We start from the raw sequence: 20,460 nt of genomic DNA, 5'->3' as shown, positions 1-20,460 counted from the left end.
TCTCTGACCCCCCTCTTCTCTGTGCCTGTCAGCACAGTGGAATTCTAAGCCACTCCCCCCTCAAGAATGTCTTTGTTTTCAGCTATGAAACTGCAAGTAAAGAGTAGCAAAGCATAGCAATCCCTTGGTGTAGCTACAGTGGTCCTTTAAGACCAAATATATCAAAGCAGGATATTCACAGAAAGAGGCAGTACATATTTCTGAAAACCGCAGGGACAGGGTTTCCAACTGGTCGGTATTGGGAGCTTAGCACTTAGCAGAAATTGAGAAATGCATTAATGCTTAACTGGGGCTCCTACCCAAGACATGTTTAAACTTAAACAACCCTCCAGGTCTCACTAAGTATAGTGATAACTTTGTATTCAACCTCTGAGTGAGGTCAACACAGGGGGGGTGCCTTGGTTTTGGGCACAGGGATAAGCGAGTGAGGCCTTCTTCTTCACTAGCATTGCCCAGGAAAAGAGCTAACAGCAGCTCTGCAAGCTGCTCCGATGCATTTTGATGTTCGCCCCTATACCAGCCACGTGGTTTGCCATGATCTGAAATGATATGAAAGAACTGTAAGTCTATTTTCTTTCGTTAATCCCTTGTTAGTTGTAATTATCTGTACATACGATACTTGTCTTCTTTTATAATATCCTTTCACCCTTTTGTAAACACTGCCTACCTTTTTGGAGTAAAATATATAAAATTAGTAGCTTCGTTTCTCCTTGCTCTATAGCGTACTGTCATGTCCTCTGAAGTGAATTACACTACTAATAGGGTAGGCTCCAGACCCGTTATTAATTAAGAAATCAGAGCTGGTGGTAGCAGATTTGTCCTACACCTTTGTGAAACCTGGTAGTGATGGACGGCATTGATAATTATTGTTCCCACCTGAGTGAGAGTAGATATATCGCCCTCGCTTCAGTGTGCTCATTAGCCAGTACAAAGTAAGGCAGCCTTTCTGGCGACTAATTATCCTAGGTGCAGTACCCAGTCTGACCTGAGGGCAAGGGAGGGAGTGCCAAAGAGCTGCAAGTTCCAAACCGGAACTGGGAAGTGGGATATAGATAAATCCCCTTCAGAAAAGAACCAGGGGCCACCAATCAACCCCGGTTGATGACATATTGGGGTCAGCGGGGTGGGGTGATAAAAATATCCCCCTGTGATTCGTGACAGAGAAGGACTGCACTAATGTTACATCACAGGGGTCACAGGTCACCTAAATTGTCGATTTGCTCCCTGTTACGTATAGCACAGGCCCATTATTATTATTATTATTATTATTATTTATTGTTATAGCGCCATTTATTCCATGGCGCTTTACAAGTGAGGAGGGGTATACATAATAAAAACAAGTACAATAATCTTAAACAATACAAGTCATAACTGGTACAGGAGGAGTGAGGACCCTGCCTGCGAAGGCTCACAATCTACAAGGGATGGGTGAGAATACAGTAGGTGAGGATAGACCTGATCGTGCAGCGGTTGGTTGATCGGTGGTTACTGCAGGTTGTAGGCTTGTCGGAAGAGGTGGGTCTTCAGATTCGTTTTGAAGATTTTAATGGTAGGCGAGAGTCTGATGTGTTGTGGTAGAGGGTTCCAGAGTAGGGGTGATACGCGAGAGAAATCTTGTATACGATTGTGGGAAGAGGAGATAAGAGGGGAGTAGAGAAGGAGATCTTGTGAGGATCGGAGGTTGCGTCTAGGTAAGTACCGGGAGACGAGGTCACAGATGTATGGAGGAGACAGGTTGTGGATGGCTTTGTATGTCATCGTTAGGGTTTTGTACTGGAGCCTCTGGGCAATGGGGAGCCAGTGAAGGGATTGACAGAGGGGAGAGGCCGGAGAATAGCGGGGGGACAGGTGGATTAGTCGGGCAGCAGAGTTTAGAATAGATTGGAGGGGTGCGAGAGTGTTCGAGAGGAGGCCACAGAGCAGGAGGTTGCAGTAGTCGAGGCGGGAGATGATGAGGGCATGGACTAGGGTTTTTGCAGATTCTTGGTTGAGGAATGAACGGATTCGTGAAATATTTTTGAGTTGAAGTCGGCAGGAAGTGGAAAGGGCTTGGATATGTGGTTTGAAGGAGAGATCAGCGTCAAGGATTACCCCGAGGCAGCGAGCTTGTGGGACTGGGGAGAGTGGGCAGCCATTTACTGTAATGGATAGGTTCGTTGGGGGGGTTGCGTGAGATGGGGGAAAGATGATGAATTCTGTTTTGTCCATGTTAAGTTTCAGAAATCTAGCGGAGAAGAAGGATGAAATAGTGGACAGACATTGAGGGATTCTGGTTAGTAGGGAGGTGATATCTGGTCCAGAGATGTAGATCTGTGTGTCATCAGCATAGAGGTGATACTGAAAGCCATGAGATTCTATGAGCTGTCCCAGGCCAAAGGTGTAAATGGAGAAGAGCAGGGGCCCAAGGACTGAACCTTGTGGGACTCCGACAGATGGGGGCGAGGTGAGGAGGTGGTGTGTGAGTGGGAGATGCTGAATGTCCGGTCTGTTAGGTATGAGGAGATCCAGGATAGGGCCAAGTCTGTGATGCCAAGGGATGAGAGGGTCTGTAATAATAGGGAATGGTCCACTGTATCAAAGGCAGCCGACAGGTCGAGGAGGAGGAGAACAGAGTAGTGTCGCTTGCTCTTGGAGGTTAAGAGGTCATTGGTGACCTTAGTTAGGGCAGTTTCAGTGGAATGGTGTGATCGGAAGCCAGATTGTAAGCGGTCAAAGAGGGAACAAGAAGAGAGATGGGAGGACAGTTCAAGGTAGACGTGTTGTTCCAGTAGTTTTGAGGCATAGGGGAGAAGTGATATAGGGCGATAACTAGATACAGAGGATGGGTCAAGAGAGGGCTTTTTGAGGATAGGTGTGATGGAGGCATGTTTAAAGCTTGAGGGGAAAACACCAGTTGTTAGTGATAGGTTGAAGAGATGGGTTAGGCTAGGGTCACATTGCGTTATGTGACCGCGTTTAACGGACTACGTTACACCGCGGCATAACGCGGTGTTAACGTAGTCCGTTAACGCCGCCATAGCCTGTAATGGTGAGCGCGTCGCTAGCGCCCGCCCACATTGGGCGTGTGCTAGCGATGTCGCGTCATTTGAGTGACGGACCTCGGACGCTGCTTGCAGCGTTCGTGGCGTGCCCGAGGTCCGTTCCTCGCTAGTGCAGATCGGGGATCGCCGAACGCGGACCCAAGAGAAGCATTGCGTTAGCGCAATCCGCTAGCGCTATGCGCTTAACGGATTGCCCTAACGCATCGTGACCCTAGCCTTAGGGTTGGGATGAAGATTGTGGTGAGGTTTGGGATGAGGTGGGATGGGAGCGGGTCAAGTGCACAGGTGGTGAGATGCGATCTTGAGAGTAGAGTGGCGAGTTGATCTTCTGTAATGGTGGAGAAGTTGGTTTTGGAGATGGAGGGTAGGGAAGTTGGGAGGAAGGGCTTTGGGGCTTGTTGACCAAAACTGTCTCTGATGTTATCAATCTTCTGCTTGAAGAATGAGGCAAAGTCTTCAGCTGAGATAAGTGGGGAGGGAGGAGGTGCTGGGGGACGGAGGAGAGAATTGAAGGTGTTGAATAACTGTTTAGGGTTGTGAGACAGGGAGGATATGAGAGATGAGAAGTAGGTTTGTTTAGTTGTGGCGAGTGTGGTCTTGAAAGTAGTGAGGGACTGTTTGAATGCGATGAAGTAGTCGTTGGAGTGGGATCTTTTCCATCTCCGCTCAGCAGCCCTGGAAGCTCGCCTCAGTTCTTTGGTCAGGCTGGTGTGGCAGGGCTGTCTGTTGATTTTGCGAGCTTTTGTATGTGTAAGTGGGGCAGCAGATTCCGAAGCTACAGCAATTGTGGTGTTATATAGAGTGGCAGCGTCATCCGCATTGTGTATGGAACTTATGTCTGTGAGAGGGAGGAGGGATTCAGAGAATGAATGTAGGTCAAGATGTTTAAGATTTCTGCGAGGGTGTGAAAGTTTGTGGGGTGGGGATTGTAGACATGGAGTGGAGAGAGATGAGAATGTGAGAAGGTTGTGGTCAGAGAGAGGAAGAGGTGAGTTAGAGAGGTTAGATAGGGAGCAGAGGCGGGTGAAGATGAGGTGACCATCTTTGTGAGTGGCTGCAGAAGACCATTGAGTGAGGCCGAAGGAGGAAGTGAGAGATAGAAGTTTAGTGGCAGCTGAGAGGGAAGTGTCAATGGGGATGTTGAAATCGCCCATGATGATAGTGGGGATGTCTACAGAAAGGAAATGTGCCCAGTGTCCGCTGCGCTCATCATCTGCTCTAATCCTGCATGTTTCTATCACAGGACAAAGCACAGAGATTCCTGGCTTCGATATTCGTGGATTATTACCGCAGGACCTGGACAGATACTTCCACTATAACGGCTCTCTCACTACTCCACCATGCTTTCCAACCGTCAACTGGACCGTGTTCAGCCAAACCATTGCTGTGTCTGCCAGACAGGTCAGAGTCTAATACTAAGGCAAAATTTCCCTGCCCTGAACGTGATATCTGCCCAGAACCTGATCCCTGCCAGAACCTGATCCCTGCACAGAGCCTGATTCCTGCCCAGAGCCTGATCCCTGCCCATAGCCTGATCCCCTCTGAGAACCTGATCCCTGGCCAGAAACTGATCCCAGCCCAGAACTTAATACCTGCCCAGAGCCTGATCCCTGCCCAGAACCTGATCCCTGCCTAAAGCCTGATGCCTGCCCTGAACCTGATCCCTGCCCAGTGTGCGATCCCTGCCCAGAACATGATCCCTGCCCAGAACATGATCCCTGCCCAGAATCTTATCACTGTGTCCATTCCTATGTCTGCAAGACAGGTCAGAGTCTAATAAGGCAAAATCTGATCCCTGCCCTCAATGTGACCCCTACAAGAGCCTGATCCCTGCTTAGAGTCTGATCCCTGCCAAGAGCCTGATCCCTGCCCAGAACTTAATCCCTGCCCAGAGCCTGATATCTGCCCAGAGCCTAATATCTGCCCAGAACCTGATATCTGCCCAGAGCCTGATATTATTATTATTATTATTTATTTATTTATATGGTACCATTAATTCCATGGTGCTGTACATGAGAAAAGGGGTTACGTACAGGGTTATAGATAACGTTTACAGTAAACAAATTTACAATGACAGACTGGTACAGAAGGGAGAGAACCCTGTCCTTGCGGACTTACATTCTATGGAATGATGGGGAGGAGACAGAAGGTCGGGGAGTGGCAGCTCTCGTCGTGGTGAGGCGGCAGCTCTGGGGGTGGTGACGCCGCAGCTCTGACAGTGGTGATGCGGCAGCTCTGGTAGTTGGTGACGCGGCAGCTCTGGTGGTTGGTGACGCGGCAGCTCTGGCGGTTGGTGATGCGGCAGCTCTGGCGGTTGGTGACACGGTAGCTCTGGCAGTTGATGACGCGGCAGCTCTGACGGTTGGTGATGCAGCAACTTGGGTGGTGGTGAGATGGCAACTTGTGTGGTTGGTGAGGCGGCAGCTCGGGTGGTTGGTGAGGTGGCAGCTCAGGTGGTTGGTGAGGCTGCAGCTCTTGTGGTTGGTGAGAATAGTTATTGCAGGCTGTAGGATTTCCTGAAGAGATAAGTTTTCAGGTTCGGTCTGAAGGATCCGAGGGTGGTGGATAATCGGACGTGTTGAGGCGTGGAATTCCAGAGGATGGGGGATATTCGGGAGAAATCTTGGAGGCGGTTGTGTGAGGAGCAAATGAGTTGGGAGGAGAGTAGGAGGTCTTGGGAGGATCGGAGATTACGTGAGGGAAGATATTGAAGATTAGTTCCAAGATATAGGGAGGGGACAGGTTGTGGATGGCTTTGTAGATCAATGTTAGTAGTTTGAACTGGATTAGTTGGGGAATTGGGAGCCAGTGGTGGGATTTGCAGAGGGGAGAAACAGGGGAGTTGTGAGGATAGAGGTGGATTAGCTGGGCAGCAGAGTTGAGGACAGACTGGATCTGTGCAACAGAGAGTTAGCGGGGAGGCCACAGAGGAGGGTGTTGCAGTAATCAAGGCGGGAGATGATGAGGGCATGCACAAGAGTTTTAGTAGATTGTGGGCTGAGGAAGGGACGGATTCTGACAAAATTTTTGATTTGAAGGCGACAGGAGGTGGCAAGAGTTTGGACGTGCAGTTTGAAGGACAGGGCAGAGTCAAGAGTTACCCATAGGCAGCGGATTTCAGCTGCAGGAGAGAGCATGTTGCCATTTACCGTAATAGATAGATCAGGTAGGAAGGATACGCAAGATGGGGGAAAGATGATGAGTTCGGTTTTGTCTACATTGAGTTTTAGGAAGCGAGAGTTGAAGAAGGAGGATATGGCTGATAGACACTCCGGGATTCTGGACAGCAGAGAGGTGACATCTGGGCCAGAGAGGTAGATCTGAGTGTCGTTTACATACAGGTGGTACTGGAAGCCATGGGACTTTATGAGTTGTCCTAGGCCAAGGGTATAGATGGAAAAATGTAGGGGCGCTAGGACAGAGCCTCGAGGGACTCCAACTGAGAGAGGGCGGGATGAGGAGGTAGTGTGGGAGTGGGAAACGATAAATGTGCGGTTGGAAAGGTATGAAGCAATCCAGGACAGGGCAAGGCCTTTCATGCCAAGGGAAGAAAGAATCTGTAGCAGTAGGCAGTGGTCGACTGTGTCGAAAGCAGAGGACAGGTCGAGAAGGAGGAGGATGGAGAACTGTCTGTTAGCTTTGGCTGTGAGTAAGTCATTGGTAATTTTGGTCAGGCAGTTTCGGTGGAGTGATGGGGGTGGAAGCCAGATTGGAGGTTGTCAAGGAGAGAGTTAGATGAGAGGTGGGAGGAAAGTTGACCATGGACATGCTGCTCAAGGAGTTTGGAAGCAAACGGGAGCAGTGATAAGGGGCGATAGCTGGGCATAGCAGTTGGGACAAGGTTTGCTTTTTTGAGGATGGGTGTGATGGTGGCATGTTTGAAGGTAGAGGGGAAGGTACCAGAAGATAGTGATAGGTTGAAGAGACGGGTTAGCGCTGGAATGAGCATGTTAGTGATGTTGGGGAGCAGGTGGGAAGAGATGGGATCAAGTGCACAGGTGGTGAGGTGTGATTTGGAAAGGAGGTAAGTAAGTTCTCCTTCAGTGATGTTGGAGAAGGAAGTTATTAGGGAAGGGCAGAGGTCTGGTATATGGAGTGATTGGGGTGGTGGAACAGTAAAGGTTTGCCTTGTTTGATCGATATTGTTATTGAAGTAGGTGGCAAAGTCCTCAGAAAAGATGAGGGGAGTTGGAGGTGGCAGTGGTGGGCAGAGGAGAGAGTTAAATGTGCTGAACAGTTGTTTTGGGTTGTATGATAATGAAGATACAAGGTTAGTGAAATAGGTTTAGCAGAAGTGAGGGCTAGTTTGAAGGCAAGTATAGCTTGTGTGAAAGCAGTGAAGACGCCTGGCAGGCGTGTTTTTTTCCAACACCACCCTGCGACCCTGGATGCTTGTTGGAGTTTTTTGGTGAAGTTGTTACGCCAGGGTTGCCTATTGATTTGTCACACTTTGCCATGCATGACACGGGTGACCGAGTCTATGGCTGATGTGAGAGTGGAGTTATAGAAAGCAGTGGCGCTGTCCGTGTCATGGAGTGAAGATATGGAGGACAGGGGTAGAAGAGAGTCTGAGAGTTTGTAAATGTCTAGGTGTGCAAGGTTTCTGCGAGTATGTGGTAGTGGCTGGACATGGGGGGCAGGTGAGGAGGACAAGCATGAGAAGGTGAGTAGATGGTGGTCAGATAGGGGGAAGGGAGAGGTTGTGAGATTAGATAAGGAACAGAGGCGGGAGAATGATCCCTGTCCAGAATTATAGAGATATAACATGGCACAGCTGTAAGTTGGTGCTCAAAGTAGGGTCCCAGACCTTAGTAAGTAGTAGAATGAAACTTCGCACTCAACGGATGTGTGGAAAAAGATTTGATGTGATCCAAGCACAGAACATACAATGCAAATGTTTTGGTCGAAACACGACCTTCATCAGTGTACCGACCGCAAAGTTATATTCTGAATGCTTTGTAATGTTAGAGTGATCCTGCAATCCAGAACTGTCCTTAGGCTTGTAATTCAATGGAAATAGCGAATGATAGCCCCTGTCAAAAGATAACAGATAGTTGCAGCTTTATCGGAGTGTCGCATCAACATGGGTTTCTTATCTGACGTGGTGTTCGCCACTGGCCAAGACTCTGACTCTGATCCTTGCCCAGAGCCTGATCCCTGCCCAGAGCCTGATACCTACTCAGAGCCGGATCCCTACCCAGAGCCTGATCCCTGCCCAGAATCTGATTCCTGCCCAGAACCTGATCCCTGCCCAGAGCCTGGTCCCTGCCCAGAGCCTGATCCCTGCCCAGAACCTGATTACTGCCCAGAACCTGATCCCTGCCCAGAACCTGATCCCTGCCCAGAGCCTGATCCCTGCCCAGAGCCTGATCCCTGCCCAGAACCTGATCCCTGCCCAAAACCTGATCACTGCCCAGAGCCTGAACCCTGCCCAGAGCCTGATCACTGCCCAGAACCTGATCACTGCCCAGAGCCTGATCCCTGCCCAGAGCCTGATCACTGCCCAGAACCTGATCCCTGCCCAGAACCTGATCCCTGCCCAGAACCTGATCCCTGCCCAGAACCTGATCACTGCCCAGAACCTGATCACTGCCCAGAACCTGATCCCTGCCCAGAACCTGATCCCTGCCCAGAACCTGATCTCTGCCCAGAACCTGATCCCTGCTTAGAACCTGATCCCTGCCGCTAATCTTTACAATGTGAATAACCACTTTTGAATCTACAGCATTAGGCATCGGGTCAAAAGGTAAAGATTGATACAAAAGTGCAGGTGTCCTGAATTAGTTTTTTGTTCTGCGCAAAATTCCTTATGTGTAGAGGATGTATGATGGCTGTGAGATGTATGATGGCCAAGATGTAACGCATGATGGCTGATATATAATGTTTAATAACTAAAAGATGTAACCTATGATGGCCATGAGATATAACGTATGATGGATGAGATGCGCAATGTATGATTACTCTGAGATAAAATGCATGATGTTTGTGAGAGGAATTATGGCTATGAGATGTTTGATGACTATGAAGTATAGTGGGTACGGAAAGTATTCAGACCCCTTTACATTTTTCACTCTGTTTCATTGCAGCCATTTGGTAAATTCAAAAAAGTTCATTTTTTTCTCATTAATTCTCATTAATGTACACTGCACTGACTGAAAAAAACAAATGTAGACATTTTTAATAAAAAAAAAAAACTGAAATATCCCATGGTCATAAGTCTTCAGGCCCTTTGCTCAGACCCTCATATGTAAGTCCCATGCTGTCCATTTCCTTGTGATCCTCCTTGAGAGGGATCTACTCCTTCACTGGAGGCCAGCTGTGTGTAATTAAACTCATAGGACTTGATTTGGAAAGGCGCACACCTGTCTATATAAGACCTCACAGCTCACAGTGCATGTCAGACCAAATGAGAATCATGAGGCCAAAGGAACTGGCCAAGGAGCTCAGAGACAGAATTGTGACAAGGCACAGATCTGGCCAAGGTTACGACAGAATTTCTGCAGTACTCAAGGTTCCTGAGAGAACAGTGGCCTCCATAATCCTTAAATGGAAGACGTTTGGGACCACTAGAAGTCTTCCTAGACCAGGCCGTCCAGCCAAACTGACCAATCGTCGGAGAAGAGCCATGTGAGAGAGTTAAAGAAGAACCCCCAAGATCACTGTGGCTGAGCTCCAGAGATGCAGTAGGGAGGTGGGAGAAAGCTCCACAAAGTCAACTATCACTGCAGCCCTCCACCAGTCAGTCATTTATAGCAGAGTGGCCCGACGGAAGCTTCTCCTCAGTGCAAGACATATGAAAGCCCGCTTAGTGTTTACTAAAAAAAAATAAAGGACTCCCGGACTATGAGAAATAAGATTCTCTGGTCCGATGAGATGAAGATAGACCTTTTTGGTGATAATTCTAAGTGGTATGTGTGGAGAAAACCAGGCACTGCTCATCACCTGCCCAATACAATCCCAACAGTGAAACATGGTGGAGGCAGCATCATGCTATGGGGGTGTTTTTCAGCTGCAGGGACAGGACGACTGGTTGCAATTGAAGAAAACATGAATGTGGCCAAGTACAGAGATATCCTGGATGAAAACCTCTTCCAGAGTACTCTGGACCTCAGACTTGGCAGAAAGTTTACCTTCCAACAATACAATGACCCTAAGCACATAGCTAAAATAACAAAGGAGCGGCTTCAGAACAACTCTGTGACCATTCTTGACCGGCCCAGCCAGAGCCCTGACCTAAACCAAATTGAGCATCTCTGGAGAGACCTGAAAATGGCGTCCATCAACGTTCACCATCCAACCTGATGGAACTGGAGAGGATCTGCAAGGAAGAATGGCCGAGGATCCCCAAATCCAGGGGTGAAAAACTTGTTGTATCATTCCCAAGAAGACTCATGGCTGTACTAGCTCAAAAGGTGCTTCTACTCAATACTGAGCAAAGGGGCTGAAGACTTATGACCATGGGAGATTTCAGTTTTTCTTTTTTATTAAATTTGCAAAAATTTCTACATTTCCCTTTTTTCAGTGAAGATGAGGTGCAGAGTGAACATTAATGAGAAAAAATTAACTTTTTTGAATTTACCAAATGGCTGCAATGAAACAGAGTGAAAAATTTAAAGGGGTGTGAATAGTTTCCGCACCCTTTGTATGATGGCTGTCAGATGTATGATGGCTGTGGTATTTAACGTATGACGAAGCTGATGGTTGGTGAGGTTTCATGTATGACTAGGAGAATCGGACTAAATGTGTGGTGCTGTGTGAGCGGGTGTGATGCATAACGGGTGGATCGGACATGACACATGGTGTAGTATGAGGTAATACTAGGTGGATCGGAAGTGATATGTGGAGCAGTGTGATGTAAAACTTGGTGTGTGGTGTGTTATGGTGTATGATAGGGTTAATCAGATGTGACGTGGGGTGAGGTATGATGTATAACGGGTGGATCGGACATGACATGTGATGTAAGACAGGGTGGATTGGAAGTAACGTGGTGAGGTTTGATGCTTGATGAGGTGAATCATACATGACACATGGGATGGAATAATGCATGACAAGGTGGATCGGACATGACGTATGGTGATGTGGATTGGATGTGATATGTGGTGCAGCAGGTCGTATGAAGGGGTGGAAACAGATGTGACGTGTGGTACGGTATGATGTATGGTGGGTGGATCGGACGTTACTTGTGGTGCAGAATGATGAATGACAGGTGAATCGGATATGACGGGTTGTGCAGTAGGTTATATGATGGGTGGATCGGATGTGACTTTTGGTTCAGTATGATGGGTGGATTGGACGTGACATGTGGTCCGGTATGATGGGTGGATTGGACGTGACATGTGGTCCGGTATGATGGGTGGATTGGACGTGACATGTGGTCCGGTATGATGGGTGGATTGGATGTGACATGTGGTCCGGTATGATGGGTGGATTGGACGTGACATGTGGTCCGGTATGATGGGTGAATTGGACGTGACTTATGGTCTGGTATGATGGGAGGATTGAACGTGACATGTGGTCCGGTATGTTGGGTGAATTGGACGTGATATGAGGTCCGGTGTGATGGGTGGATAGGACGTGACATGTGGTCCGGTATGATGGGTGGATAGGACGTGACTTATGGTCTGGTATGATGGGTGGATTGGACTTGACATGTGGTCTGATATGATGAATGGACTGGATGTGACATGTGGTCCGGTATGATGGGTGGACTGGACGTGACATGTGGTCCGGTATCATGGGTGAATTGGATGTGACTTGTGGTCTGGTATGATGGATGGACTGGACGTGACATTTGGTCCGGTATGATGGGTGGATAGGACGTGACTTATGGTCTGGTATGATGGGTGGATTGGACGTGACATGTGGTCCGGTATGATGGGTGGATTGGACGTGACATGTGGTCCGATATGATGGATGGATTGGACATGACATGTGGTCCGGTATCATGTGGGAATTGGATGTGAGTTGTGGTCCGGTATGATTGATGGACTGGACATGACATGTTGTACGGTATGATGGGTAGATTGGACGTGACTTGTGGTCTGATGGGTGGATTGAACGTGTTATGTGGTCCGGTATGATGGGTGGATTGGACGTGACGTGTTGTCCAGTGTGATGGGTGAATTGGACATGTGGTCCGGTATGATGGGTGGAACGGACGTGACATGTTGCCTGGTATGATGGGTAAATTGGTGTGACATGTGGTCCAGTATGATGGGTGGATTGAACATGACATGTGGTCCGGTATGCTGGGTGGATCGGACGTGACTTGTGGTCAAGAATGATGGGTAGATTGTATGTGACATGAGTGTCAGGACTCTGAACATTTTTATTACCTTTTGTGCATTACTGCCCTTTTCCAAGATGGCGTCTTTGGTCTCATGTGCACTGTGTCTTCCTGCTATAAAACTCCACCCCAGCCTTCAGTCTGTGCTAGAGTATTCTGCCTTGCATCCAGCTCCTGACCTCTGATTACTCCCTGGCTATATACCTGCTCCTGTGAACCTGTGTGGTGATCCTGCTACTCTCTGCTCTGAGTTCCTGCTGCATACACAAGTTTCCAGTAATCCTCCTTCATCTGCTGCTTGTGTTTACTTCATCTGCATTTGCTGGACATGTAAGCTGTGCTGCTCTGCAATAACCTGAGACTATTAACCAGGCCTCCCTGGTTGAGCTAAAGATATGATTTGAACTGCCTTATAAGCATATGTATCTGTGTTTGGACTAAGAAAAGGATTTATTCTTGTCAAGTTTCCTCAAGAATAATTGTGCTTCATAGACTTTCTGCTTGATTGCATTTTCCTCTGAAGTTTCCTATAGACTGCTAAGCTGCGTTTATTATTTGCACCAAGTGTTGTAGACTTGATTTTCTCGCTGCACCTGTTTGAATCACCGTGTGATAATATAGACTTTACCACTTATAAAACTGTGTCCTGTAGTTGTCTTGTTCCACGCAAAGAGTCTCCTGAGTTATCCCCTATAATTATTACAATGAGGTCCAGTATGATGGCTCGATTGGACATGACTTGTGGTCCGGTATGATGGGTGAATTGGATGTGACTTGTGGTCTGGTGTCACGATAATGCAAAAAATGTCCTATTGTGAGTTTAGTTTCAGAAGGGCATGGCTTTCTACACACACACAATGCAGCTGTGACCCCCTCTGCATTCCTCCACCCAAAGGCAAAGCCTAGAGCAGCGACACTGGGTAACTTGAAATTAGTGTATGAACAGGGTGTGGCTTTAAACTGCAGGTGACCAATCCTGCAAAACCACCCATTGTCCCTCCCCTCTCACTCAGGAATGCCTTTGTCTGAGACTTTGGAAAACGTAAATAACTATCAGATTAGTGCATATCATTAACCAGCCCTTTAGTGATGTCACAAGCTCAGAAGTATAAGTCACTATACTCTTAGCCCAGCCTTCACTCTTGGCCCGGGAAGCAATCTAACACCAGCTTGACAAAGCTGTTCCATGCATCTGGATGTATTTATCACCCTAAGCTACAGGCCAGCCAAGATAATATCATGACATAACCTGTAAGTGTGCTCTTTTCAACGTTAATCCTATATTATTTTGGAATCTGTAATGTACATACGAATTGTCTCCTTTCTATTATCTTTTTATACTTTGTAAACACTGCCTAATTTTTCATGGAGTAAAATATTTAATTGCTAGCTTGTCTGTTCTGCTCTATACGACTGTGCATCTGATTTGGGTTGGCTCCGGACCTGTTAATCGGAGCTGGTGGCAGTATACTTTATTCTCTGCGATTGGGAATCTTTGCAGCGACGGCAGCGTTGATAATTATTGTTGCCACCTGTGTGGGAGTAGTTTTATTGCCCTTGCTGCAGCGTGCCCAATAGCCAGTACATAGCAGGCAGCCTTTCTGGCAACTAATTACCCTAGGTGCAGTACCTAGTCTGACCTGAGAGTAAGGTGGCGCCAGAGAGAACTTTTAAAAGAGTAAAATATTTAATTGCTATCTTGTCTCTTCTGCTCTATATGACTGTGCGTCCTCTGAAGTGAATTGCGCTGATTTTTATTGGCTCTGGACCCGTTAATCGGAGCTGGTGGCAGCAACGACAGCGTTGATAATTATTGTTCCCGCCTTTGTGGGAGTAGTTATATTGCCCTCGCTGCAGCATCCCCAATAGCCAGTACATAGCAGGCAGCTGCATTTGTGCCTGTGACATGGTACTCTAGAACTAAACTCACAATATAGTAGAATGAACAAAGAGCTAGCACTCGACCGTAGGTGGAAGTTGGTGGTGCAAGTGAACGGAGTCCCAAGACCCCAAAACGTCCAGAAGAATCAAATCACTGCACTCATCATAGTTCAAGTCAAGTTGAAGTGAATATTTATTGAAGGTGAACACGAAGAAATAAGGCAACAAAGAATATTTAACGTTTCGGCCACTCGGTGGCCTTGATCACAACTGATGCTGTAACAAGAATAGAAAAACAGTGTATAAACATATAGTATGTACAGTGCTCAAAAGTAAAGAAATATATACAAAATATGTGTCGGCGTTTCCTCGGTCCCGGACTGCGCATACACTGCGCCACCAATCCATGTGAGACTACGGCCCTATGACAGATAAGTACTCCAAGTAATTACGTCCGTTTTAATATGCCCACATCCCTGGTCTCTAATAGGCAGATCCATCCTATGCTGAGGGACCCTACTTGGTGTGGAGAACCTTATTTCCCCTACCCACTCCTGGGCTTCCCATGACTATAGGATACGGGCCTTAGACTACTAAGGTACAGTTATTATGGATGTACATAACACACTACTTTTTGCGCAACTCTGGGGCTTTTTTCAGCCTGTTAATACGTTTATATTGCAGTCTATCCAACATACGGCAGATATTTTAAAACGAGTGGTACTCTGTCCTGGACAAATACAATTGAACTTTAAAGCTCCTTCTGGTAAATACCTCTATATATGCTGTGTAATCCCACATACAGTCCAGTGTTACACTAACCCCATGCAACAACCCCTGGGTTATCTATACTACTCTATATATATATATATATATATATATATATATATATATATATATATATATATATATCATATCATGCTCTTCTATTGCTTTCTATTCAGGAAATATCTGGGCCACCCCTACTTTAAATTTTCTACCCTACTATCACATGACGGTATACGAATTACCTACTAAGGGTACGTTATCCATCCTTACTTACTGCACCATCTCTCTAGATACATAATTTCTTGTAGTAACCCTTTCTTGGTTTTTAAAGTCCTTGTATCTAACATAGGTCTATTGTTAATGATGAACTTCATCTTTGTCTCTTTAAAAACATTCCTTGACATGTGGTCCATTATATCCATACTTTGTATGGATAGTCCTCTGTATATTTTGTATATATTTCTTTACTTTTGAGCACTGTACATACTATATGTTTATACACTGTTTTTCTATTCTTGTTACAGCATCAGTTGTGATCAAGGCCACCGAGTGGCCGAAACGTTAAATATTCTTTGTTGCCTTATTTCTTCGTGTTCACCTTCAATAAATATTCACTTCAACTTGACTTGAACTATGATGAGTGCAGTGATTTGATTCTTCTAAACTCACAATATGACATTCTTGGCATTATCGTGACACCTCCCCCTTTTGGACTGCGCTACGGAGGCAGAACCTCTCGGTACTCCTCCATGCGTTCCTCAGCCGGTTCACACTGGTGGGACAACCCATCCGCATTGCCATCCTCCCTGCCCATTTTGTGCTAGTTGGTGAAGTCATACTGCTGGAGGGCAAGGCTCCAGCGTAGCAACCTTCAGTTGGTTCCACACATGGTGTTTAGCCAGCGCAGAGTGTTGTGGTCAGTCAACACAGTGAAGGTGCGACCGTACAAGTAGGCTGCAAGCATTGCAGGGCCCAGACTATGGCCAGGCACTCCTCTTGACAGTGGAATAGGCCACTTCCCTCGGTAGAAGTTTCTGGCTCAGGTACGACATGGGGTGCTCTTGGTTCCCCGTGTCAACCTGGCTGAGCACAGCACTGAGTCAAAACTCACTGGCGTCAGTCTGCACCAAGAACGGTCGACTACTGTCGACTGCTTTCAACACAGGGGCGTTGCACAGTGCTATTTTCAACGCCTGGAAGGCACCCTCACAGCCGTCGGACCAGTTGACGATGTGAGGTTCTTCCTGGTGAGGTCCTTCAAGGGTTTTGCCAGGCTACTATAGTTCTGTACGAAGCGCCTATAGTACCCTGCTGTGCCCAGGAAGGACATCACCTGGTTCTTGGCCCTGGGGGTGGGCCAGTTCATGATTGCGCCCACTTTCCCAGGTTCTGGCTTTATGGACTTCCCACCTACCCGGTGCCCCAGGTAGTGGACCTCTCTCATGCCCATCTGGCACTTTCCCGGCTTGATGGTCAGACTGGTGAAGTTGCCTGAACACCTCCTCAAGATGCTGCAGGTGTTCGTCCCAGGAGGAACTGAAGATGGCAATGTCATCCAGGTACACCACTGCGTACTTCTCCAGTCTCTGAAGCAGGCGGTTGACCATTCGCTGGAAAGTGGCAGGGGCATTCTTCATGCCGAAGGGCATGACCGAGGACTCATACAGTCCGAAGGGTGTGATAAATGCGGACTTCTCCTGCGCCTCGGGGCTCAGGGGAATCTGCCGGTATCCTCGACTCAGATCCATTATGGTCAGGTATGTTGCACCAGCTAACTTCTCAAGCAGCTCCTCGATGCGCGGCATTGGGTGCGCGTCAGAGGCTGTAATGGCGTTGAGCCCCCTGTAGTCCACACAGAACCGGGTGGTCCGGTCCTTCTTTGGCACAAGAACTACAGGTGAGGCCCACGCGCTCTTGGACAGTTGATTCACCCCCAGCTGTAACATCTCATTGATCTCCTTGTGCATTACCTGCTGCACCTCGTTGGAGATCCGATAAGGTGTTCGTCTTAGTGGGGCATGATTCCGGGTGTCCACCTCGTGGAACGCTAAGCCAGTCCTCCCAGGTTGGTTGGAGAACACGGCCTGGAAGGGTTCCAGCTTGGTCCGCAACTGCAACCGCTGGGGTTCCGTTAGCGAGGCGCTTTCCTCCATGTCGTCAATGGACTCACCGACCATAGTTTGGGCCAGCATGTCCAGGAGGGGGTCTTCCTCCCCATCTTCAGGCAGGCTGCAGACTGATAGGACAAATAAACAAATTGTAAAAGAAAATGCTCTCGTAGGAGTATTTATACCTCACAGTGACAGACGTAAATAGACAGTGCCCGTGAGACTGGACCAGTAAGTAAAAACGTGGATAGTCGAACAGATTAAAACAACCGAAAAAAGAGCACCAAAAACGACCATAAATCCACTAAGATAACGTTTATTAAATAGGTTACAATATTAACCCCTTCCCTACCCATGATGCCACGTAGGCGTCATGAAAGTCGGTGCCAATCCGACCCATGACGCCTATGTGGCGTCATGGAATTATCGCGTCCCTGCAGATCGGGTGAAAGGGTTAACTCCAATTTCACCCGATCTGCAGGGACAGGGGGAGTGGTACTTCAGCCCCCCCCCCCCCCCCCGTGGCTACGATCGCTCTGATTGGCTGTTGAAAGTGAAACTGCCAATCAGAGCGATTTATAATATTTCACCTAAAAAACTGGTGAAATATTACAATCCAGCCATGGCCGATGCTGCAATATCATCGGCCATGGCTGGAAACACTGATGTGACCCCCCCACCCCACCGATCGCCCCCCCAAGCCACCGATCTGTGGTCCGCTCCCCTCCGTCTTGTGCTCCGCTCCCCCGTCCTCCTGTCCGCTCCCCCCATGCTCCTATGCCACCCCCGTGCTCTGACGCCCCCCTGTGCCCCGATCTCCACCCCCTTATACTTACCGAGGCTCCCGGTGTCCATCCATCTTCTCCATGGGCGCCGCCATCTTCCAAAATGCCGTCCGGCAGATTCGTTCCAGGTATAGTTTGATCACTGTGATAAAACCTATCACAGTGATCAAAATAAAAAAAATAGTAAATGACCCCCCCCCCCTTTATCACCCCCATAGGTAGGGACAATAATAAAAAAAAGAAAATTTTTTTTTTCTTTTTCCACTAGGGTTAGGGTTAGAACTAGGGTTAGAACTAGGGGTAGGGTTAGGGTTAGGGGTAGGGTTAGGGCATGTGCACACAGTGCGGATTTGGCTGCGGATCCGCAGCGGATTGGCCGCGGATCCGCAGCGGATTGGCCGCTGCGAATTCGTAGCAGTTTTCCATCAGGTTTACAGTCCCATGTACACCTATGGAAAACCAAATCCGCTGTGCCCATGGTGTGGAAAATTCCGTGTGGAAACGCTGCGTTGTATTTTCCGCAGCATGTCAATTCTTTGTGCGGATTCCGCAGCGTTTTACACCTGTTCCTCAATAGGAATCCGCAGGTGAAATCCGCACAAAAAAACACTGGAAATCCACTGTAAATCCGCAGGTAAAACGCAGTGCCTTTTACCTGCAGATTTTTCAAAAATCGTGCGGAAAAAACTCACACGAATCCGCAACGTGGGCACATAGCCTTAGGGTTAGGGTTGGAATTAGAGTTAGGGTTGGAATTAGGGCTAGGTTTGGAAATAGGGTTAAGATTAGTCTTGTGGTTAGGGTTACGGATAGGGTTAGGGGTGTGTTGGGGTTACAGTTGTGGATAGGGTTGGGATTAGGGTTAGGATTAGGGTTAGGGTTGGGATTAGGGTAACGGCTGTGTTGGGGTTAGGGTTGTGGCTAGGGGTGTGTTGGGGTTAGAGTTGTGATTAGGGTTATGGCTACAGTTGGAATTAGGGTTAGGGGTGTGTTGGGGTTAGTGTTGAAGTTAGAATTGAGGGGTTTCCACTGTTTAGGCACATCAGGGGTCTCCAAACGCAACATGGCGCCACCATTGATTCCAGCCAATCTTGCGTTCAAAAAGTCAAATGGTGCTCCCTCCCTTCCAAGCCCCGACGTGCACCCAAACAGTGGTTTACCCCCACATATGGGGTACCAGCGTACTCAGGACAAACTGGGCAACAACTACTGGGGTCCAATTTCTCTTGTTACCCTTGCAAAAATAAAAAATTACTTGCTAAAACATAATTTTTGAGGAAAGAACAATTATTTTTTATTTTCACGGCTCTGCGTTATAAACTTCTGTGAAGCACTTGGGGGTTGAAAGTGCTCACCACACATCTAGATAAGTTCCTTGGGGGGTCTAGTTTCCAAAATGGGGTCAATTGTGGGGTGTTTCTACTGTTTAGGCACATCAGGGGCTCTGCAAATGCAACATGACGCCCGCAGACCATTCCATCAAAGTCTGCATTTCAAATGTCACTACTTCCCTTCCGAGCCCTGACGTGCACCCAAACAGTGGTTTACCCCCACATATGGGGTATAAGCGTACTCAGGAGAAACTGGACAACAACTTTTGGGGTCAGATTTCTCCTGTTACCCTTGGGAAAATAAAAAATTGCTTGCTAAAACATCTTTTTTGAGGAAAGAAAAATGATTTTTTATTTTCACGGCTCTGCGTTGTAAACTTCTGTGAAGCACTTGGGGGTTGAACGTGCTCACCACACATCTAGATAAGTTCCTTGGGGGGTCTAGTTTCCAAAATGGGGTCACTTGTGGGGGGTTTCTACTGTTTAGGCACATCAGGGGCTCTGCAAACGTAACATGATGCCCGCAGACCATTCCATCAAAGTCTGCATTCCAAAATGTCACTACTTCCTTTCCGAGCCCCGGCATGTGCCCAAACAGTGGTTTACCCCCACATATGGGGTATAAGCGTACTCAGGAGAAACTGGACAACAACTTTTGGGGTCAAATTTCTCCTGTTACCCTTGGGAAAATTAAAAAATTCTGGGCTAAAAAAATATTTTTGAGGAAAGGAAACACATTTATTATTTTCACGGCTCTGCGTTATAAACTTCTGTGAAGCACTTGGGGGTTCAAAGTGCTCACCACACATCTAGATAAGTTCCCTTGGGGGTCTACTTTCCAAAATGGGGTCACTTGTGGGGAGTTCCTACTGTTTAGGCACATCAGGGGCTCTGCAAACGCAACCTGACGCCCGCAGAGCATTCCATCAAAGTCTGCATTTCAAAACTTCACTACTTCCCTTCCGAACCCCAACGTGTGCCAAAACAGTGGTTTACCCCCACATATGGGGTATCAGCGTACTCAGGAGAAGCTGGACAACAACTTTTCGGGTCCAATTTCTCCTGTTACTCTTGGGAAAATAAAAAATTGTGGGCTAAAAAATCATTTTTGAGAAAAGAAAAATTATTTTTTATTTTCATGGCTCTGCGCTATAAACTTCTGTGAAGCACTTTCAAAGTGCTCAACACACATCTAGATTAGTTCCTTGGGAGGTCTAGTTTCCAAAATGGGGTCACTTATGGGGGAGCTCCAATGTTTAG

The 20,460-nt window shown here is 47.5% G+C and overlaps 1 protein-coding gene across 1 annotated transcript in view; it reads left to right on the top strand.

Annotated features, from left to right (window-relative positions):
• Positions 1-20,460, top strand: part of CA9 (carbonic anhydrase 9) — a 377,380-nt gene that overhangs the window by 248,034 nt on the left and 108,886 nt on the right. Inside the window, exon 7 of the mRNA XM_077267330.1 lies at positions 4,285-4,442. Within this exon, the coding sequence (XP_077123445.1) occupies positions 4,285-4,442 (158 nt within the window). The remainder of the gene's footprint in view (positions 1-4,284; positions 4,443-20,460) is intronic.

Source organism: Ranitomeya variabilis, chromosome 1 (assembly GCF_051348905.1).
Source record: "Ranitomeya variabilis isolate aRanVar5 chromosome 1, aRanVar5.hap1, whole genome shotgun sequence".
Lineage (NCBI taxonomy): Eukaryota > Metazoa > Chordata > Amphibia > Anura > Dendrobatidae > Ranitomeya > Ranitomeya variabilis.
The sequence above is the reverse complement of the archived record's forward strand: the minus strand, read 5'-3'. Positions and strand labels throughout refer to the sequence as shown.